At 48.5% G+C, this 23,581-nt stretch overlaps 1 protein-coding gene across 3 annotated transcripts in view; it reads right to left on the reverse strand.

The window, feature by feature from the left end:
• NAV2 (neuron navigator 2) overlaps positions 1-23,581 on the reverse strand; it is a 251,405-nt gene that overhangs the window by 76,292 nt on the left and 151,532 nt on the right. Inside the window, exon 1 of one of the 3 annotated variants that reach the window (XM_080908846.1) lies at positions 4,910-5,020. The exons of the other annotated variants lie outside the window; for them this stretch is intronic. Within the exon in view, the coding sequence (XP_080764972.1) occupies positions 4,910-4,935 (26 nt within the window). The 5' untranslated portion in view covers positions 4,936-5,020. Of the gene's footprint in view, positions 1-4,909; positions 5,021-23,581 lie in introns of those variants that run through there. 3 annotated transcript variants of the gene reach the window in all.

Here is a 23,581-nt window from a genome sequence, read left to right on the forward strand (position 1 = left end):
GAACTAGGGGGAGGGGGGAGGGGGAGCTGAAAGCAATAACAACCAGCCATGATCTTGAGTCAATGTGGTAACATAGTTACAACTTTGTCTCTTGCTCAAAATAGACTGGCAAGGTCAGAGAGACAAGCACTCAGACCTTCCTTTTCACCCAGATTTACTGTCCTAACTCTGGAATTGCTGAAGGAGCTACAGGGAGGGGGAGAAGGAGAGAGGGAGGGAGGGAGGGAAGGGGGTCATTATACATTTCAAATAGGCTCCTTCAGAGATAATGCTATTTACTTAAGAAGAAGACCTGCTAAGTGACACAGTAAAAACAAATCGCACAGCAGAGAGCTCAGAAGAGGCAGGATTCTCTCCAGACTTAGGTGTCCTCCGATCCAACCCAGTTCCCCCTGCCCTCTTACCAGACCTCTGCAGTTAACTAAACGTCTGGGGAGTCAACACCAACCGTAGCAAACGGTCAGGACCTTACCTGCTAGCTCTTCCAATTCAGCTGAAGAGTCCCAGTGAAGCCCACTCTGCCACCGGCCCCCAACCCCCACCTCAGCCAGCCAGCTGCATTCAGCCTCCAAAAAAAAAAAAAAAAAAAAAGTCCAGACTGGTGGAACTTGTTTTCTGGCTATTGTTCAAGGCAATTGTTCCCTGAAACCCCAGGGTTTGATTGGAATGAGGTCCTCTGGTACGGATGAGTGAGCGAGTCCAGTGTTAGGCTTACCAGAAAATCCCAGGAAAAGAAAGGGAAAGGTTAGCTACCTATATTCCCACCAAACAGGTATGTTAACTATTTCCCCACCAGCAGGCTGGCTCAGAACAGCTCCAACCCCTGACTGCTCCAGGGTCCCATTAGGGAAGCCTTCAAAAGCCTTTCTACAACTTCCAGGAAAGCCTAAAGGACCAGGGAGATGACAGAAAACCCTGCTCTGGCTGATCAGTAGGAAGTCTGTTAATATCCCTAATGTACTATTTCCTTTCATTTCCATTCTTCTATGATCAAAAACGATAAGTAATGTCAACAGCTTCCTAGGTATTGTGCCCAGCCATTATTTACCATATTTTCCTCCCAGTTATCATGAGATAGATATAAGTAATTAATAATTATTCAGAGATGAGAAACCTGATATATACACACACGTGTACACACACACATGCACACACAATGTATACTCATATCCGAGGACTTTGCAAGCCACAGAGCTAATAAAAATCAGAGAATAAGGTTGCTGTGGTGTTCACCTTCCTTCCCCTTTGTCTGCGACAGGGTCTCTCCTTAGCTCACTGGTGCCCATGTGTACACCAGGCTAGCCCAGTAGCTTCTAGAGGTTTTCCTGTCTCTACCTCCCATCTCACTGTGGTTCTGGGGGCCTTGAGATTGCAGACTGACATGCCATGTGGACCCAGTTTGCTAGGGATTTGAGAATTTAATCTCAGAAACCTAAGGAGCCAGGTGAGGCTTGTGTTGAAAGTGCTTCACCAATGTTAGCCTCTGAGTCTCCATCTCCCACGCGCTCACACATCTACTCAGTGTTCTAGAAGGTCTTAGAAGTTTTACACACCACAGAAGACACAGCTACTTGAATTAAAAAACAATAACAAAAAAAAAAAAAAAAACAAAAAACCGTAAGTGGGGTGTGGATATTGCTCAGAAACAGGAAGATGACCTGGGAGAGAACAACCAAAGAGACACCAAAACAACAACAACAAAAAAAAAAAAAAAAAAAAAAAAAAAAAAAAAAAAACCACCAGCTGGAGTTCTGGTACAATTTTTTTTTTTTTTTAACTCAGAAGTTTAATTTAAACTTTGCAAGGGAAGAATTTAAAAGCCCAGAGTCAGCAAGTCTTGTTGACCCAGACATGGGCAAGGGTGCCACTAAACTCAGGAGGCACACAGAGCTCTGCCAGCTCTGCAGAGGAAACAACCAAACAGGTCTTTGCTGGAATCCAGGCGCCAATTACCTTGTCAGAGCACCCTCATTTCTGGGGGAACTCGGATCTCCCTTGTGGTATTGTGCTAATGACACCAGGTTTGGTTCTCACGGACCTTTTGCAGGAAGGAAAGGGTTTGATGGGCATATCAGAGAGCACCAGCTCAGGGCAGCTGCAGCCCAGGCTGCAAGGAACCTGTGAGGGAGGTGTTACTGACATTGTGGAACAGGCAGTAAAGTCTGGGGGTGGGGTGGGGGAGGCATATAGTTCCTCGCCGTCTGCGGACAAAGTCTCAGGGGAGAAGCATTTCCATTGATGGTGCCAGGTGCAGGCCCAGTCACTGGGGATGAAGAGAGAAAAACAGAAATCCCACCAAAAGGGCTTAGAGGGGATTTGGCCGTGATGAGAATGTTCCAGGCTTGGGTTTCATCCCCCAGCACCTTTGTCCCACTTTGGTAACCCACTCCTGGACAAGTAGGTGGTCCCTCCAAGGAAGCGTGAAATCCTCCCTCTGGATTCAGGGGCTCCTGATGGTTGGAAACCCCAGGCTTTGGTCTGGATGCCTCAGACCCTCATTGTTATAAGAGGCACCAGAGTGTCTGCTGACCTCAGCTACACAAAGCCTTCTCTCCTCCCCGGCTCCTCCACGCTCAGCTTGACCCTCTGCCAGGCGCTAGCCAGCCGGGGCCAAGATTCTCAGTCAACTCATCCTCGGGGTTCCCCTAAACATCCACAGACCCAGCCATCACAAGGAATGCAAAGGGTGATCCCTCGCTGAGTAGGGAGAAGAGTTTTAGTAACAGGTTCTAGGTATCATCTCAGCACCCTGTAGATGTTGGCTAATTGCACTATCAAGTACTAAGGCCCCCTTTATCATAGTCGGGAAGGGGAGCTCGCAGAAGCCAAGTGAGCTGATTAGGGTACTCAAAGTTCATGTACCAGCAACTCTAGTTCCAGAGTTCCTGTGAACCATAACAAGAGAAAAAAAAAATCGATCTGCTTTGGCAGGGGGAAGGGTATGTAAGAAATCAGAACATCCACCTGCTCTCCAAACCAAGGACAAGGTACGTAGTGTCACAGGTCATCTGAAAACATCTTAGTGAGCTAAAGAAAATGGGGTGAGGGGACAAATCTCAGGGCAACTAGTTGTTGACCTCTTAAGTCTATGGACGCTCTCCCTTTCTGTTGTCAAGGCTTTCCTTTAAAGTTCTGCCTTCTGGAGTAAAAAGCTAGACAAGTAAAAAGCAGGTATGGTAGTGCACGCCTTAAATCCCAGCACTTAGAAGCCTGAAGCAGGGCTGCAGAGGTGGCTCAGAGGTTAAGAGCATTGACTGCTCTTCCAGAGGTTCTGAGTTCAATTCCCAGCAACCACATGGTGGCTCACAACCATCTATAATGAAGTCTGATGCCTCCTTCTGGTGTGTAGGTATACATGCAGGCAGAACATTATATACATAATAAATAAATCTTAAAAAGCAGAAGCAGGTGGAGCTATATAATGAGTTCTAGGATAGCCAGGTCCACATAGACAGACCCTGTATGAAAAGGAATAAAGGAAGGGAGGAAGGAAGGAAGACTAGCTAGCCCTCAGTCTGGAGAGATGGCTCAGTGATTAAGAGCTCTTTTTGATCTTGCAGAGGATCACAACCACTTCCAAGTCTTGTTCCTGGTGATCCAATGTTTTCCAAGCAAGTATGTGTAGGCAAAACACTCATACACATAAAATCAGTAAATACGAAGAAAACAAAACCACCTACCACTCCAAAGCAGCTTTCTGAGGAAGAAGCAAGGTGCCTAACTAATTAGGCACCCCAGCTGGCCAGTAGCCTGGGGAGCCATTAACATGCAAGCTGGACATCTTCCCCCTCTCAGAGCCATTCAGCTGCCTGGAAGGAGACCCCAGCAGCCCACGGCCAGTTCCAAGGTCATTGGCCTTCCCAGATGTGACCAGTCAGTAGTTAGAATCTGAGCTCTCTACAGCACAGCCTCAGCCAAAGCCACCACATGGACCAGGAGCCTCAGGAAGTCAGAACTGCCGGCAGCTAGGTCCCACTGCAAAGCAAGGGTGTTTCCTAACCCAGAAACAAGCAGGTTCTCGAAGTTGGGTTGCCAAAGCAACGTGCCCTGGTGAATCCCTGACCAGAGGAAACACCCTTTGAGAGAGGCTGTCACTCTCCTATGAGCCCTGTGATCTTGAATGACTGATTTAACTTCTCTGAGCTTTCACTGATTCATTTCCAAGCTGGGCGTGCTCTCACAGGCTTCCCGAGGAAAAACTGAGGGAGAAAATGTCTGCTAGATGCTTGGCACACAGTAGGTGGTGAGAACCACTTTGTTCTCCCTGGTCGGGTTTAAGAACTGGACTACCATCTCTGAACAGATCTCTATTTAAAGTTGTAACAACGAAGCTGCTCATTCTCTCCTGGGACCTAATTTTTAGAAGAGTTTAAAAAAAAAAAAAAAAAAAGCCCACTCGGTAATTTTCAGTATTAGTAAATGCGACCGCAGCCTCATCTGGTTCCTTAGATTCTAAACCAAACCCCCATGCAAGTCACTTTAATCAAGCCACCAGCAGCCCTGGCGTGGGCCACTCCAGCTCCCTCAACCCCTCCTTCCCCCAAGCAGCCCCAAAGACCTGGAATGAAGGCTTGAGACAGCTGGGAAAGCAACACCCAGTTTTTCAGGCTTGACAGCCTAGTTTGATAAGAGGGCTGGAAGCACTGGACATGAATTGTCTAGGTGTGTCAAATGCTTTTGGGGAATGTCCCAGCCACCTCTAAGCCATCAAGGTTAAAGAGGAGGACACGGAGGCGGGATTTGTATACACACACACACACACACACACACACACACACACACACAAAGTGGTGATTTTGGCAGCTTCCCCACTGCCTGCTCTGCCGGCTTTCTAATACTAGCCAAGGACCCACGAGGCGTCGCATGCCCTCTACCCCCTAGTCCCAGAGACTCTGAGAAATCGTCCTACCTTATAAAGTTCTTAGGCCAGAGCATGGCACTACATTATGGTCCCTGGAGAACGGTGGACAAAGAAGTGTGACTCTCCCGGGACCACGGTCCCTTGCAGGCGGCCGTCCCGCCCACGCCGGGCCAGGCAGTCACAGCACCCTTCTGAATCTGCTACCGAGGGGCTCGTGAGGAGGCCACTACTGTTCTCTGGCCCTGGAGGGAAATCTGATCCGCCAACAAAATTAACCTTTAAAGTGCTGAGGGACCGGAGGTCAGGACTCAGTGCTGGTATCAAGTCAGCTGTGTGAAGTTTCGCAAAGCAAATATAACAGCAAACTCAGACACCCTACCGTAAAGCACCGAGTAGAGGCTCCTATGCATGTTCCAGAGGCAGCTATTACAGACCCCACTTCTGCTACACGGAAAAACACAAAAGGTCTTTTCAGCGATGCATGCTGCAAGGGACTCAAGGACCTTAACGACTCTTCCCTCAGCCGGTGAACATGTGACTTCAAAGCACTTGGTTGGGATGACAAGCCCAGAGAAAGAGAAAGATGTCACCTGTCAGTATGGTTAACAGGGACACATTCTTTGTAAGGATGCCGGTGTTAATGGGGTGCAGAGGGAAATATGCCTTAATTACTCGTAAATGCTTTAAAAGAAAATGAATCTCAGACTGCACGTGGCTACATCGTGCTTTGTGGTAGCGAGAGGGAGATGGGACCAGAGAGGGACTAGGTCTGGGATGGGAAGGAGTTGGACCCAGCTAATCTCCATTAAAACCTATAATCCAGCACTCAGAAGGCAAGACAGAAACAGATACCAGGAAGAAGGAAACAACTGTCTCACGGCTGGGGGTGTAAAAGCAAAGCTATGTTATGGCCAGAGGCTTTTATCTCCAGAAAAAGGATAAAGATGAATCAAAACCCCTACTTACTTTCCCCCAAATTCTACAGGGGTAGTTCACAGCAGCCTTGGAAGACAACACTTTCCTGAGGCTGCCCCTGTAGTTGGTTAGGGAGTGTGTGTGTGTGTGTGTGTGTGTGTGTGTGTGTGTGTATGGGGGACAGGGTGGAGGAATGGTCTTCTGGGGGTGGGGAGCAATGAGCTCAGTGTGCTGGGTCTCTGTGGGGTTTTTAGAAGTTTTGAGAAGGGGATGGAGACACTTCTGGCCCACACCCACCCACCTGAGAGGGAACAAAATGTGATTCAAAGAGAAAAGGAGGGGGTGGGGCTGGGAGTGTTTCCCAGGTGAATAAAAAAAGCAGAGTCTAGGAGCTGAGATTGCAATCTTGAAGGAGTCCTAGCCAGGTTACTCATTCCAGTCTCAGCCCCCGGGGCCTCCTCCACCCCAGGCTTCAGCAGTGGGAATGGAAAGGCAGAGGTGGGGGTTGGGTGGAACGTAAATTTAGCCAGTCCTGCTTTCCTCAGACCAAAATCAGGGGAGAGACAGGCTCTGGCTAACCGGAGCGCTTCCATGCTCTGATGACCAATCTTCTCTGTCCTAGAAATTACTAATTTATTTTGACAGTGTGTCTGAGGGTCTGAACCAATGTATGCAAAGGAAATGTAGGCACACACACACACACACACACACACACACACACAGACCCTAACTAGTCATGGAGATGAATGAGGGGCTGCCCAAGCATCCATCAGCTAACCCGGCTAGTGCATAACCACAGAGGTGTGTGTAAGCTTCCTCGCTGCTCTAAGTGCAGGAACCCGGCAGTTAACAGAAAAGGCAGAAAAGCTTCCTAGAACGGAGCTCATCTTTTAGTGGAAGCTATGAAGTTTTGCCTGCGAGCCACTCAGTAAACCAAGAAGGGTAAATGATAACGGTTGGCTGGCGATAAAGGTTACTGAGAAAATAAAACGCAAAAGATGGGATGCAATATGGTCGGGAGGTGTCCGGGCTTTACACGGGTGTCTGAGTGAGTCCTGCTGGGGAACCGCAGATCTGAAAGCCCACTGTGTGAATACCTGAGCAAGCAAAAGAGCCTTCCAAGAGCAGAGCTTAGTTCTAAGGCAGGATGCAACCTACACATGGAGTCCAAGAGTACAGGGATCTGCACAGTGACCAGGGAATCAAAGGGAACCTTAGGAGAGGATCAGGCCAGAGGACCAAGGTCCAAGGAGGCCTGCAAGACACAGGAGACAACTTGGGCTTGGTTTTACTGAGTAAGAGCACACTCAGAGGGTTATTAAGTGCTGGGTCACCTTCTGACAAAGTGTCATGTAACTCTTGTAACAACAGGAATGACTTGTGCCGTGCACAAGGCAAATGTATAAGACCAAGTGCTTAGGGTGGGAGACTGCCATCTTCTTTCCGTGGTCAGACATGAAAATCACCTCTTTAATATATAAAAGACTGGATGCCTCGAAGCAGGCGACAACCAGGTCCCCCTACCCCAAGCACGTGAGTGGTCCATGCACATAGGCATACATGCAGGCAAAACATCAGTGCACATAAAACAAAATGGATTGTTTAAAAATGTAAAGACACAGACAACAGGAAGGAAGCAACAACAACAACAACAACACACACACACACACACACACACACACACACACACACACAGCCCACCAAAACAAAGCAGGGAAGCCATTCAACCTCTGAGACAGCTGGCAATTCTGTTTCTCAGCTGGGGAAGTATTGTTTCTGACCCTAATGTAAAAACTGGCCAAATTCTAATGACCTAGAACTCCCAACAGTCTCACCCCTGTAACCATGTTATCAAATGTCAAGGTTCCAAAGTGACTATCTTTTTTTTTTCTTAAAGCAAAAGAGGCGGAGAAAACTCTACCCAGACATCAGAAAGTAGAACAGAATTTCATCCTGGGAATACAATCAATCACAAAACAGAAAACTAAAGAAACGGCTCTAAAAGACGGGCCCTGTGTTTTTCCTATTTCCTGCATGTGCGTATGTGTACCATGTGCATGTTGGATCTCCACAGAGGCCCAAAAAAGGGATCAGATGCCCTGAAGCTGGGACATCTTCAGTTGAGAGCAGCCTGTGGGTGCTGGGAACTGAAACCACGTCCTCCGAAACAGCAGTTAGTGCTTTTTTTTTTTTTTTTTTAAAGATTTACTTATTTATTATATGTAAGTACAATGTAGCTGTCTTCAGACACACCAGAAGAGGACATCAGATCCCATTACAGATGGTTGTGGGCCACCATGTGGTTGCTGGGAATTAAACTCAGGACTTCAGAAAAACAGTCACTGCTCTTAACCGCTGAGCCATCTCTCCAGCCCAACAGTTAGTACTCTTAACCCTTAAGCCATGTGTGCAGCTCCTAGGCTCTCATCTGTAGTGAGTACTGAATTTAAGACATTGCAATGGAGACACTTAGCTGCTTTCCCAGGGGCCACAGGTCCACCTCTTTACCGAGCCACCTCCTGCTGAGAAGTGTGCCTCCTGTCTCTTCAAATACCATAGGGTATCAAGCTGGGGACGTGGCAGCTTAGTCCATAGAAGGCACACTTGGCACACAAGGTTTGAGGCTCAATTTGCATGCTTGCTCCTACAATCCCATCATACAGGAGGAGCAGGTAGGAGGGTTAGAGATTCAAGGCCATGTTCAGCTACTTAACTAGTACTACGAGAGGGATTACGTGAGGCCTTATCTCAAAAGCAAGCAAGCCAACAAAAATCACAAGGCCAAAACCTGGGACTCCATACTCCTCCTCAAGCCTTAACTGTTGAGAGTCCTTGCTAAAAGAGCTGCAGAACTCACCATCCCACCATCTCACTTTGGTACCCGCTTCTCCTCTGAGAGCTCGGCCTTTCTTCCTTAAGGACAATAATGGCTTCTTCCACTGATGGCCACGTCTTCGTCCTTAAGCCACCTGAGTTTCCTCCTCCCTTCTTAGCTTCCCATGTGCTTTGACCCTCCACCCTGGACCTCCCATCCCTCCCTGTTTCCCTGGGTCTCCTTCCTCCTGATCGCTCCATCCCTCATCTTCCTGTGTCCTCTGCCATCTTTTCCTATGACTCCAAATACCAGATGCAGCCAGATACCTCTAGTGTGTCATCTCTCAAGCCTGGGCCCTCTGGGCACTCAGCACCTGTGGGATCGAATCCTTCTACCAAGTTCGTGGTTCTGACTTTTAGTGTGTCGGTGGAACCTTGGCCACTTTAATGTGTGACTAGGTTCACCTTTCCCAGTTCTCTTTGCCTTCTTCTTACCAGATCTTGTTGGTCTCTCTCTCTCTCTCTCTCTCTCTCTCTCTCTCTCTCTCTCTCTCTCTCTCACACACACACACACACACACACACACCCCAGAACATTGTTATGGGAGGCATAAACAAAAACCTGCCTCCTCCTTTCTGGGTTACCAAAGTACAATTGCACTAAGGTTCCTCGAGAGTTTACCGGGCCGACTTTTGGAGAATGAGAGTCACTTACAGGAGTGCAGTGGACTTCAAAGCTGCCAAGCCACTGAAGAGTCTCACTCTGGCATGGAGGAGGTTTTCCCACGAGCACACATGGGGATGCCCACTTCAAATAACTTTCTACAGGCTAAGAACTCTGGCGCCCAGACCATGAGATCACGTGCAGTTTGCACAGAATCATACACAGGTGGTCTGAAAGAACAGGAGACAGTAGCCCAGGATCTCAGGGTGATGGTCCGAGGACCCTCCTGTCTCCTCCTTTATCTCCAGGTCCACAAGCCTGGGCTTATGGACCTCTTGTGGGAAGCCACTAGCTGGTTTTTTTCTCAAAGGATAGAGCTCTGCCGCTGAGCCTGCTCACTGCTTGGCCTTTCTAGTCAGGGCCTGATCCAGGCCTGATGCCCCTGTCCTTCCCCCACCCCGGCCTCAGTCCTCCAGACACAGTGACAGTGACCTTGCTCAGATCCCATCATTCCCACCTAAAACCTCTGATGCCTCCCAAGGCACTGAGTGTTGGCCCGATCCACTGTCCTGCCTCAGTGCGATGTCTCCTGCCCATGACACCTGTGACTGTACCAGCTCCTCTGATGTGGCCACGCTCTCCCCCATTGCAGCCTGGTTTTCACCATCGCCTCTTGAGAAGGCCACACTCTCGACCTACTCTCAACCCGAGACCTCCTTCAGGGGCTTCCACGCTGTTGTTCTTCTAGCATGTGGAAGGAAAAGATGATGGGGCACCACTGAAAGGAAAAGTCACAGGGCACCAATGTTGTAAAAAGATGACGACCCAGGTTTCAGCATCAATGTTAGGAGAAGGATGAAGAGAGTGGGGGGCATATGGCCCATAGAGGTGCGGCGAGGCCTGGGGGCAAGGGAGATGCCTCTGGGGGATCCATGTTGGGAATCCCTTCCCCCTGAGGGACCAGCCACACACGGTATAGTACAGAATAGAGTTTATTCAGGTCATGGGAGAGTTAAGAGGGTGGTAGAGGCAGAAAGGGGGGGGGGGAGTAGAAGAGTAGAGGCAGGCCTTGAGCACATGAAGAGAGACGGGGGAAGGGAAGGGGGAGAGGAGGGATGGGGGAGAGCAAGAGAGGCAAGAGAACCAGGAGGCAAGAGAGAGAGGAGGGGGCAAGCAGCCCCTTTTATAGTGTCAGGTCACTGGGGTGGAGCATATCTGGCTACTGCCAGGTAATTGAGGGGTGCGGCTTACAGAATCCCAACACCATGTTTTCCTTGTGTTCTCCATTTCCTCCCACAGCCTACACCGGTGCTCCTGTGTGGCACTGGCAGACAGAGTAAGTAAACCTCTCCACGGTCTCTGGAGCCTCTCAAGTGTCCCCAAAGCCTTTAGCTCCAAGAGTCTTTTATAGTTACTTAGTCACAGACACACTCGAGAGTGAGGTAGACACTCAGGCTATATCCTGTAACAAATACGATGCTAACAAGATTTTTTTTTTAGAGGGTTGGAGGAACATTTTGAGACAAAGTCTATTTATATAGCCCTGGATGGATGGAACTTGCCATGAAGACCAGGCTAGCTTCAAACTTGTGGCAATCCTCCTGCCTCAGTTTTCTCAGTGCTGGTGTTACAATTATATAAGAGACTCGCCGGCCCCTGAAGCCTGGCAGGAAGCCCATGCTCGGTGTAGCTGCTTCTGGGTCTTCCAGTCATGGTTTCATCTGGAGCACCTGGCGTCTAGTGAGCTGGGTCTCTTTTTATAGCTTGTTAGAAACAGAAAAGGGAGAGGGGCGGCAGGAAGAAGAAAGTCAGGAGAGCCAGGAAGGATGAAGAATGCAGAGGAGAGATAAAAGGGCCTGTGTGGGATGTGTGACAGAGCCTGGTGTGGGAATAAACCGGATGTAGCCTGAGGCAGCTGGTGGAAGTCAGATGTGGTGACTCACATCTGTAAGGCTGAGATTGAAGCATCGCACCAAATTCAGGGCCAGCCTAGAATACATTGTCAATTCTAAACCAGGCTGAGCTGCTCTGTGAGGTACTGCCAACAACAAAACAACGCAGAAAACAGAAGGCAAGCTAGGCAATGCGGCTCATACCCATAAACACTAACAGTTGAGGGGTCAAGGCAGGAGGACAGTGGCTCACACACAAAGTAAGTGTGAGGCCCAGCCTGGGTTACTAATAGACCCTGTGTCAAAACAACAGAAATAGCAACAGCAACAACTAAAAAACAAACTCCCAAACAAAACAAAATAAAGCCCCTTGGGGCCATTCAAATGGCTCGGTAGGCAGGGTCTTTCCTGCCAAGTCTGACAACCTGCATTCAATTCTTGACCCACACACACACACACACACACACACACACACACACACACACACACAGAGAGAGAGAGAGAGAGAGAGAGAGAGAGAGAGAGAGAGAGAGAGAGATACATAAGTGTAATTTGAAAAAAAAAAATCCAAGCTTCATATAGGTAAGGTGCAGGAAAAATCATTCTTACTGATAAGCAGGTTAAACACAAACCTAAGTATATTTCATTGCAAATTGACACGTAGGTGATGAGGGTGTATTGCAGAAGGGAGGCCTCATTCCAAACCCCTTTGGCTAACAGCAGCAGCCATGCAAATTCCCAAGCTGAGGTCTCCAAGGTGGCAATTGAAAAAGTTCAGGAGGTCTTTTAGAGATCATTTGGAGCTAGGCCTTCCTCTACCTTCAGTAGTGAGGACAAGGGATGTCTACTTGGTCTTTGTACCCACACTATAAAAAAAAAAAAAAATAAGGAAACTCATGAGAGCAGCATTGGCTACAGGGTCTGCATTTATAAGGGAGCTGGATAGCTGGATGTACTGAGAGAATCCCAAGTGTTCGAATGCATGTTTTGCAGCTGAAACATCTCCATTAAGAGAGGCAAGCATGGTGGTGCATGAGTTTAACCACAGTATTCTGAAGGCAGAGGCAGAGGCAGAGGCAGGAGGATATCTGTAGCAAGCTCCAGGACACTCAGAACTACACAGTACAGGTGAGCTGGGGCTAAATATTGAGAGCAGTTCAAGGAAGAGAGAAGGAAGCCGGGCGATGGGTCTGGGGGTGTGGCTCACCTGGCAATGAGCCTGCCTGGCATGCAGGAAGCCCTGATTGGATATCTATAGTCGAAGCACTTGGCATGTGAGGGCAGGAGGACCCTAACTAAGTTCAAGGTCATACTCAGTTTCTCAGAGAGTTCAGGCCACATGAGACCCTGACTTAGAAACAAAACAAATCAATTAATTGACACAGGCATTATGAACTATTCAAAGTGACACTAATTGACAGTATGGCTTTGTGGGCACCTGTGAACACACCCAACTTCAGGGTGTGATTAACCAGGGAGAAGGGGAGGGGAGGCCGGCTGGGGTAGGGCGAGATGGCACAGTGGCTAACGGTGCTTACCACCAAGACTGGAGACCAGACGTGTAAGTGAACACACACCAGTGAACACGTGCAATAAAGACAAAATTAAGAAGACGTAGAACCAGAGACAGCACTCACCCACACAGGACCCTGAGGCCCCTCTTAGCATGATGCTTATGCCCCAGATCTTCTACTGAAATTACCTTCTCTGAGAAGCAAACTCTCAAACCATCTGACTCTGCTGAGGATGAGACAGCCCCAGAACTCACGGCCAGCTTTCTAAGTGCCAGGCAACCCATCTGATATTGTCACTGTCCAACCGCGCAGAACCTTCTACAGCCACAAGGTAAGACACGCCTGATGAAGAAAACCTGCTCCTGCTTTAGCCTCGGCGTTTTGTTATTTTCCTTCCAAGTTTATAGGAAACTATAAAATTGGTTTGCAAAACCCACCACAATCTCTAAACCACAATCTAGTCTAGTTCAAAGGAAGGAGGAGGGGGGAGGTCTGGCTGAGAGCCCAATTCATTCTAGCTATTCGTCTAGCAGGAAGGAAGGCCACCTGAAAAGTTACAGACTGGTTAAGGATTAAACTTCACTTAGCCATTAGTCTCCAAGAAAGAGCCTATTTTGAATAAGCCGAGAGAAGAAAACAGGGTTCCAGCACACAATGGGAGCTTACCAACTTTTCCCTCGATTGAAAACCCAAACTATGGAGCTTGGAGCATGCCTTTAGTCCCAGAACTTGGGAGGCAGAGACAGGCAGATCTCGGTGAGTCTGTGAGTTCAAGGCTAGTCTGGTATACAGAGTGAGTTCCAGGACACACACACACACAGAGAGAGAGAGAGAGACAGAGAGAGAGAGAGAGAGAGACAGAGACACAGAGAGACAGAGAAGGAAGCAAAGCAGCTGAACTGTATTAGTTCTGGGTACCAGACTGAATCCTTACCTAGGAAGACAGACCAAATCATCCCCAACTCACAGATATTACATGCTAAAGCCCCACAACACAGGGGTGGGGTGGGAGACATGACTCAGTGGTTACTAGCACTTGTAGTTCTTACAGAGGACCCAGGTTCAAGTCCTAGCACCCACTCGGTGACTTACAACTACCTGTAATTCCAGTTCTAGGTGAGCCAGCACCATCTTGACTTCTATGAGCCCCAGGTATACATGTGGTGCACATGCATTGTATGCTGACAAAACAACCGCACACACAAAGACTTCAGAAGAAAAAAGAAATGGGGACACTGAAAAGTTCTCAGTTACTGAGTGTTCGCCACAGCTTTCTTTCCTTTGCTAATTTTTACTGGCTTATTTAATTCTTCTGGCTATACTTATGAAGTAGACATTACCTCTCAGCTTATATGAAGACAGTGGGGAGAAATGGGTAGGCTAACTTGTCCAAGGCCACACTGCTGGGGGAAATCTAGGCAGACCAGCTTTAATCAGTGCACTTGGCACAGGAGGAAGGATGCCAGCCTCACTGTGTTCTTTACTGCAGGAGTTACATGATAAGCCGAGGTCGAGCCCCCACACTCCCACTTCTCCTTCTCCCTCTGCCCAGAAGACGAGGTGAGACGTCAAGGCAGATTCCCAATCCCGTATTCTGATTTAGGCTTAGAGAGAAAGATAAAAAGCTGTCATACAATTTAGAGAAAAATGCAGATAGTTAACACAGGACAGAGACAGAGACTCTGTTCTTTAGCCAAACTTCCCCCCAGACACGGAGCCAGAAACAACAACGGAGAGTGTGAATGGCTCAGGGCAGCCCTGTCACGGACAGAACATACTGGAGCGATGTCCTACAGAACCGGGGCACCATGGCACCAGTGTGAGAGAAAAATACAGAAACCAGGCTTAATGGACAGCTCACACTAGCGCGCATACATCTCGTGTGGACAATAGCCTTTGCATTATTGTGTAAGAACAACGGGGGCCAGATCACGCAGAGCGCCTCCTGTCCCACATTTGGAGTTCATCCGAGAGAGGGTGGCTCCTCAATGAACAGAGGACTCTGTGGTTATTAAAAAACGACAGTGCAGAATTCTGATAAAACATGCTCCCGCCAGCAGCACTGCAGTATCTGGTGAAAAGAGGAAGTTATGAAACGCCTCTCATTAGCTCTGGGATCATAGGCAGCAGCTGAAATTAAGGACTGTAGAGCCACACTGTCCGGGTTCGAGTCCCGGCTCCTCCACAGCTAGTTGTCTGACTCTCCCAAACCCACTCGGGCGGGTGCGTCTCAGCAGCATCAACTGAGGCACGGGTTTGGGGAGATCTTACTTTTAGAGATGAAACTGAAGCCGTGCACGGGAAGAGCTCAAGGCTCACAGTGCAAGCTGGAGAAAGGACTTCAGCCCTTGGGAAGCGGAAAGCAGAAGAATCAAGTTCAAGGTCATCCTCAGCTACGGAGGGAGCTCCAGGCCAGCCTAGAGACTAGGCTGGTGGCCCTGTCTTACAAACAATGAAAGGAAACGTCTGAACTTTTGAAAATAAAGTTCAGGAACAGAGATTTGTGGGTTTTGCTTCTCTGTATTCCCGTGTTTCCAGATAAAACATATGTTTTTAGCAAAGAAGGAAACCACATGGCTCCAAATTTTGTTTTAAAAAAAATGCTACAGGGGGCCAGCAAGATGGCTCAGCAGGTAAAGGTGCTTGCGGCCAAGTTTGACGGCCTGCACTTGATCCCTGGAACCCACAGGTGGAAGGAGGAGAGAACCAACTCCCACAGGTTGTCCTCTGACCTTCACTCAGGTGGCACTGTGGTATGTATGTACGCTTCTGTTCACCACCCCCCACTAAAATGAGTAAATGATACCCACTATTCCCTGTCCCCTTTAAAAAAAAAAGATGTTAATCATAGTAGACATTTAAAAACTGGAACAAGTGTGTGGGATTTCCTGGTCTTTCCTGGTTTGTACCAAGCCTTTTAGAGACGATTCCCAGGCAGGATGAAGGCAGAGAGATGGGAGCGCTTGATTTCTTTCGAGGAGATCCACTTAGTTTGAAATGTCAGGAAGTTTAGCGGATTAAGGGTATTACAGTCGCTATTCATAAAGGTGTTTTGTTAGAACTTCCAAATAGCAAGCTGGTGAAATAAGCCTCACATAGCCTTAAATGAAAGCCTGTTACAGTACTTAACATTTCCCAGGGAAGGAAAAAGACCTCCAGGTATTAATTTACCTAGAGCAGCTGCCGGCGAGATACTGTAATGGATCCATTTAGCCAGGGCTACAGAGCAGGTTTACCAGTCACAGAAGGAGGCAGCTTGGACCCGGAGCCCCTGGTGGGACTATGAATTAGCAGTGATGAGAGGTGCGTCTGCACTCTGACCGCAGCTGCACACCTGATCCAAGGGCATTTTTAAAACTGCTAGCATCCAGGAAACACATGGTAGGTTTGGCTTTTCTTTAATGCATTTTGGGGGTTTTGTCTGTGTAAACGTCTGGGTGCCATGTGCAAGCCTGGTGCTCACAGGCCAGAAGAGTGTTGGATCCTCTGGAACTGGACGTCCAGGCAGACGTGGGAGCTGGGGGTCTAACCTAGCTCCTCCGGAAGCAGCAAGTGCTCTTAGCCACTCAGCCATCTTTCCAGCCCAGCTTTTAAAATTCATCAACTAAAATAAAGAGCCTGTCCCTGCTCGCAAGCACACAAGGGGAAAGGAAGGCTGAGTCAAACTGTTGGAAGGGAAGAGACTGTGACGGAGCCTGGGCTTCCACTGAACAGTGCACTTCAGCCTGAGAACCTACGCATTCTTCTGCTAAGACCCCCATCTCTAGACAGGCTTATATGAGGCAGGTTTGGTTCTGAACTCTAGGACAAAGGACTGAGGTGCATATTTTACATACCAAAGCAGACCTGGCCTCCAGGTTCTCCCAGCATCCTTCAGTCCCTACCTGGCATACCCTGCCCCCAACCTTGCCCTTTTCTTTCCCCAGAGGCTCTTCCCTATATGAGAGACAGCTCGAGAGCCCTTTCCCGATTTTTCTTCCCCCTCCCCACCTCTCCCCTCTCTACAGGACGACTCCCAAAGACTCTATCCTTGCGCCCAGAAAAGTCACCTGAGAGCAGCTTCCTAATAAACCTGCCTAATCTGACTTGAATTGGCTCATTTCATCTGCAGTGGAGAAAGAACCTACCAGTTCCTTGCTGTGCTTTCAATACGAAATGTTCACCACAAACTTGGGTGTTTGAACGGCTAACTCCCAGCTGGTGCGTTATTTATACAGGGGAAGTGGGCAGAACCTTTAGGAAGTGGAACTTCACTGGAAGAAGTCGGCCACTGGGGTGAGCCAGAAGGTATAGAGCCCAGCCCTACTTCCTGTCCTCCAAGATGTAAGTGAGCAGCCTTAGGCTAATCCCATTACGTAGGAGTGGTCTGTCTCTAGGCCTTCATTCTCCATCTTGATTGGCAGCATTCCCTGCCAAAGGGAGCCATAGTAAGACCCCTGTGCTGCCTCCAGTCAGGTCACAGTGACAAGAGAGTAACCAATACAGGTTCTAAGTCAAACATCTGCAAAACAAATTTCATGTCTTCCCCCGTCCTTCTGAAGTGACAGGGTCTTAATGGAACGGATGCCACCACAGTCTGGACAGCAAAGGGACAGAGTCCTTCCCAAAGGAGAGATACAGAAAGACAGCTGAAGCTCCCCCAGCAAGTGGAGGTATATGGCTTCCCAGGTGACCAGAATGTGATGGTGAATCAGTTTCTGTCCTCAAGACAATGAGTGACAGGCAAGAATTACATTTCGAAGATGGAACCTAGGAGGGATGCATGAGCTGGCTCTTGGTGAACAGTAGTCGGGGAAGGTTTTGTGGAGAGGACGGCATACAACCTGAGTCAAGCAACGAGGTAAAGGAAGCAAGGACCCTGTAAGGGTAAGAGGGGAGAGACAGGGTGTTTTTGTTTGTTTGTTTTAAGTCATTTATTTTATGTAGATGACTACTCTGTTGCTGTCTTCAGACACACCAGAACACCAGATGCCATTAAAGATGGTCGTGAGCCACCATGTGGTTGCTGGGGATTGAACTCAGGACCTCTGCAAGAGCAGTCAGTGCCACTAACCACTGAGCCATCTCTCCAGCCGCTGTGAGACAGGGTTTTGAGGAGTGACCTGTAAGGAAGTGTGGTGGTGGTGGGGTGAGGGAACCAGACCTTATGGGAAGCCCAATCGATGAGGTCTGAACTTGCACCCCGGACATCATCAGGAGCATGAGGGTGCATGCTGCCACTGGGAGTCCCTGGCTACCAGGAAGGCTACCCCAATTCTGTTTCCCATCTCTCAAGCCTCAGACACCATGGAGTTTACCGAGCAGGTGTCTTCCTCCATTAGCACTTAGTGGTCAAATCGCAAACTAGACTTTGGCTAAATTCCCAGTGTGCACCTAAGAGGAGAGATAGAGGATCCCCCTTCTCTTCACATTTTAGTGGTACATTCATGCCTAGAACTCAGATTGTCAGTCTTCAATATGGTTACGGCTTCTGTGCCTTCCCATCACAGATCATGAATACCAAATTCCCGTCATAAAGGCAGAGAGGTTCCAGGGACATCTGTGCTGTCATTTTGTCATTTGGGGAGGTACAGTCTCTTGTACCAGGGAACCGTGTGGGAAGGAATTGGAAAGACTGTTGGATAGAACACAAATGAGAAGAGGGGCAAGCAGCTCGAGCAATCTCACCCAGTTTTGTTGTTTCTTTAAATGTATATGGGCCAGCAAGATGGCTCAGTAGGTAAGGATGCTTGCCACCAAGGCTGAGTGGTGGAAGAAACTTAACTTCTGCATGTTGCCCTCTGATTTCCTCAAGTACACACACACACACACACACACACACTTTTAAAAAAGCAATTAACCCAGTACTCAGGAGTCAGAAGCAGGAAGATCTTTGTGACTTCAAGGCTATCCTGGTCTATATAGTGAACCTCAGGACAGCCAGAGCTACATAGAGAGATGCTCTCTCAAAAATGAAACAAATCAGCAAAGAAACACATCCTTGGGCTGGAGAGATGGTTCAGTGGTTAAGAGCACTGACTCCTCTTCCAAAGGTCCTGAGTTCAATTCCCAGCAACCACATGGTGGCTCGCAACCATCTGTAGAGATCTGATGCCCTCTTCTGGTGTGTCTGAAGATAGCAACCGTGTACTTATATATAATAAATAAATCTTTAAAAAGAGAAACATTTTTTTTATTCAATTAAATCCCTTTAAGGGAATCAAAATGCTTTCAGCATTATCCTAGTGAAAAATATTTATGACATGCCAAAAAAGAAAAAGAAAAAAGAAAGAAAAAAAACTGGGCATGTACAGGCACTCACAGCATTCTGTACAAGTGGTTTATCTGACACAATAACACAGGACAAAAGAGAGATCGGAGGACTTAAGTTTTCAACTGCCAAGCGCATCAGAGACACAGGAAGCAGAGAAAGCAATACGTGCAACCAAGTTTAGTCTTCTCCCAGAGTGCACTTCGCCATTGCCAAGGTCTGTGGCTGCTGCCCTGACACAGCCAGGATGAGAGATCTCCACAGAGCCTCCATCTCTCCGGAAGCCTCTGCCCGCCTCATTCGGGGGGGCTGTCGGGGCGCACGAGCAGGCCGTGTTTCTGCTTTTGCTCCCGTGGACTGGCAGAACTTAGCAAGCTTCCAGATCTCAATAGGTAGTAGAAGAAAATGGAGAAGAAACAGGAAAAGAGAAAAGACCCAGAGGCAGATGAAGACATATTGGCTCGCACCCTCTGACTGACTCTTCCTTAAAGTGCACAGGCCGAGTACTCTGGAACACTGGGGTTCTGTTTCCCCGACTACCTCACATCTACGAATCACTCAGTACTGCATATGTCCATAGAGGAGGTTCTGAGGAGGGAAGATGAATGCTGGATATTGGCTATGTTATGCCAGGGGCTAGGGTCCTAAATAAAACCAACCAACAAACAGCTAAACACCACTCTTCAACCCCACCCCCCACCACCACTTCTTGACTGTAGATACAGTGTAACCACGATTCTGCCTCTGTGGTGGACTGTATCCTTGAACAGAGTCAAAAACAAATTAAACTGCTTTGGTATACCCAAGTGAAAAGTCAGGAATGCAAGAGTAAAGTATCATAGCATTCCCTTGCCATCTGAATCTACTCTTCCAAGCCCTAAACAGCACTAGAGGACAACAGGACAGTGGTGAGGGGCCAGCGGAAGGCAGTGCTGACATGGCCACTTGTCCCCCATGTCAGTAGAGCAGCAGCCTTCACTAGATGGTGGCTATGTCCCCTGTACGACCTCCACCATCCTATTGCAGTTCATATACCAAGCGAAGCACAGATCTAGGATGAACCTGCCCAGCCATTCAAAGGAGACATATATTTTTTTCCAAGGACTGGCTTTTGTCACCCCGCCAACCTGTCACACCTATCTTCTGGTGCCTAGGGTGCATGGCACATGAATAGGTGCCGCCAGCTAAATTTAAACTCTTCAGAGTCCTTTCTAAGTTGACATTTCTCTCACTCTTAAGGAGGAACAGGTCGGCTTCTTTGGTGAAAATAACACAGCCCACCCAGTCAGTGCGGACCGATGGAGCGGTGCCCGGGGAAGTCAGAAACGGCTCACAGCTTCCCCTGCACCTCCTGACCCCACACCCTGCGCACAGGGATGTGACACCACATTCCTTAATGACCGGATTCTTCTGTTTCTGTAACAGCATACAGAAGAGGGTCTGTAAGCTGACTCCATTGCTTTCTGAGACAGGAGAAGAAATCACCACAGGAGGCCAGGGGTTCTGATCTCAGCCCTATCTCCAAATGCATGCACATTTTATTTAGTGATCCTTCATCTTTAAAATGAGTTGTGATGGGGACGAAGGGAGCAGTGTAGTATCTTGTTCACAGTGGGTGTGGGACGCAAGCTGTGCTGGCTAGTTTTATGTCAACGTGACTCAAGCTAGAGTCATCTGAAAGGAGGAAACCTAAATTGAGAAAATGCCTCCATAAAACCCAGCTTTACGACAGCTTCTTAGTGATTGATTGGAAAGGGCTCAGCTCATTTCTGGTTGTGCCATCCCTGGGCTGATGATCATGGGTTCTATAAGAAAGCAAAGGCTGGAGAAATGGCTCAGTGGTTAAGAGCACTGACTCCTCTTCCAAAGGTCCTGAGTTCAATTCCCAGCAACCACAGGGTGGCTCACGACCATCTATAATGGGATCTGATGCCCTCTTCTGGTATGTCTGAAGACAGCTACAGTGTACTCACGTACATTAAATAAATAAACAAACAAAGCTGAGCAAGCCATGATGAGTAAGCCAGTAAGCAGCACCCCTCCATGGTCTCTGCATCGGCTCCTGCCTCCTGCTTGAGTTCCTGTCCTAATTTCCTTTGATGATGAACTATAATGCGGGAACATAAGCCAAGTAAACCCTTCCCTGAGTTGCTTTTGGTCACAGTGTTTCATCATAGCGTTAGAAACCTAAGACATCAGCTGCTGCGGTTAGCACCATCACGGCACCGGCTACTGGTTATCACGATGTTGCCTCAACGGCTTCTCTTCTCAGCTGTTCAGGTTCTTAATGTGAAAACTAAAGGTCATATTGACTCTGGAAGAGTTTAGCAGGATCGAAGAATGGTCAGGGCCCGGAGCAACTGCTCTTCACCAGATGGGTTGACTGACCTGGTGTCAGGGAGACGCTCCCTCTCGGGTTCTGGTGTTTAAAGTGCTAAGATAGGGGACATCTACTCCTAGCCAGCTTGTAGTCTAGAGAGAATAAATCAAGAGACACTCCCACCTCCCCTGATTCGAATTCTCACATCCAATGAAGCGTTAGGAAAAACAACGTCATGAGGAAACCCACCTAATGGGAACTTATGGGGACAGCCAGGCTGAGTCCAGGCTGTAAGAATATGAACAGTGATATGGCCAGAAGGGACATCAGACCATTGGTGTTAGAGCCTTTAGCTTTGGGCTTCACTAGCGCTAGGTGGTCTTTCCTACGAGCAAGCCTGACTTTGTACTGTCCAGAGTCCATATCTGCACGGCCCCCAGGCTCCTCGGGGTGTGGCTAGCTCCATGACTCTATGGGGCTAGGGCAGCAAGAAGATTAGAAGCCAGAGGAGGTTTAGTTTACACTAGGACCCTCAGCTCTAAAACCCAGAATTCCTCCCAGGCAGAATTAACTTGGGCAGGCTCTCCTCTTGCTTTTTCAGATAACAACACACTTATGCTTGAGTAGAGAGGAGACTTTGGATCAATAGGGTACCAACCGCCATTGGAACTGGGGAATTCTGGGTAAGCCTTTGTAAGCTCTCTGGAGTTTACGGAGCCCCAGAAATTGGGTCCAGTTTCTCAGGACTTTTAAGGTTCAGGAACAAGCAACTGTATACTCCCAACCTCACCCGAGCCATCTGTCCTCTCCAGTGGTAACCAGACACAAATACCAGGATGGCAAAACTGTAACAAGAACATCTAAATCTAGCTAGTGAAGGGTTAAAGGAGAGACGCACAGGGTCCAAGTCACTTGGGGCAGCTAACAACAGTGGGGGCCTCTGCTCTCACCTGGGCTGTCAGACACAGAGCTACGCCACTGAGCCATGTCTCCAGCCCTAGCTAGTATGGCCTGTAACTGCTATGAGTGTGACTCCGCACTCATACCTGGCCTCTCTGAGTCAGCTGTACCATCTAACGAGGGGTCACAAACACAGTCTTTCCTTCAGAGCTGGGTATGCAATTGGGTGCAGATCTCACCCGAATCCAGCCCACCCATCACCAGCTACAGCTCCTAGGTTTTTACCGAGTGTCTCACAGCGTGTCTTCCCAGCACGCAGCGCAGGCAGCAGGGAACCCATCCCCCACCCATTTCTCCTACAATGACCTCCTAGGCTCCAATTGGAGGGTGTGTTGCTTAGCACAGAAAGCATCTCTCTAGCCTGGCTTCCTCCCAGCTGCTGGGAGAGCCATGCCCTCTTGGCTTTGCAGCCCTCTTACATTGAGAACTGGTCACCCGGTGTTTGTACAGTGTTTAATCATTAAGATGCTGGAGGTCCTAATACCAGGGGCCCCAGGGCATCTGCAAATAAGTCAGCCATTTGCCTCTGTCTATCAAGGTTTTCTTTTGGGAGGTTTTTCTCTGCAGAGGCACAGGGCTGACCTCTGACATAGGTTCCTAGATGCTAGGGAGGCTTATTCTCCGAGAACATGGGGTAGGTGGTGTAGGTGGGAATCCAAGACGGGGCTGCCTCTTCCCAGAGCAAAACTCCTGGACTCTTGGTTTTTTTTTTTTTTTTTTTGATTTGTTTTTTTCCCTCCAGCCCTCCCCACTCAATCTGAACTGCTTCCCCTCCCCCCACTTGTTTTCCAAGGTCTGGTCCAGCTTTTGCAGGAACACTCCCATAGTCCTGTCACTTGATCTGAAAGTGTGAATAGGCCGAGTGCCCAGGCCTTTCCCTTGGCAGCTCCTGACCTGCTCTTTGCACCAAGCAGAGGGTGTTGGTATCCCAGAAGACAGCTCTGGTCCAGCTTCCATGTCCCCCAAACCCCAGCATAGTACCTCATAAGCAGAGTGATTCCTATTGCCTACCATTCCTGGCAGGGCGAGTCGAGTCTACAGACGAGAATAGTTATGTTGAAGTCTAACCCCCCAGTGAGGGAGTCTTTGCAGGTTGCAGCTGTCTTTGGGAAGTGAGGGCAGAGCCCTTATAAGTAGGATTAGCAGCCTTTCAAAGAGCTCTAGAACATTCTCTCGTACTGTTTCTATTAGAGGATGGAAGAAGGAGGTCCCTCGCCGGGGTTCATGCTGGTTTCCACCAGGGCCTGATGATGGCTTATGGAGAGCAAATGTCTGGTGTTTTTAAGTCTATGGTAGCATGCCTGTCTTAGGATTGGTGGGCAACCATATCTCCAGGTCATCAGTCACTTCAGCCAACCTACTATGTGTCAGAGCCTGCATTATTAGGCCCTG

Source organism: Micromys minutus (assembly GCF_963924665.1).
Source record: "Micromys minutus genome assembly, chromosome: 32".
NCBI classification, from domain to species: domain Eukaryota; kingdom Metazoa; phylum Chordata; class Mammalia; order Rodentia; family Muridae; genus Micromys; species Micromys minutus.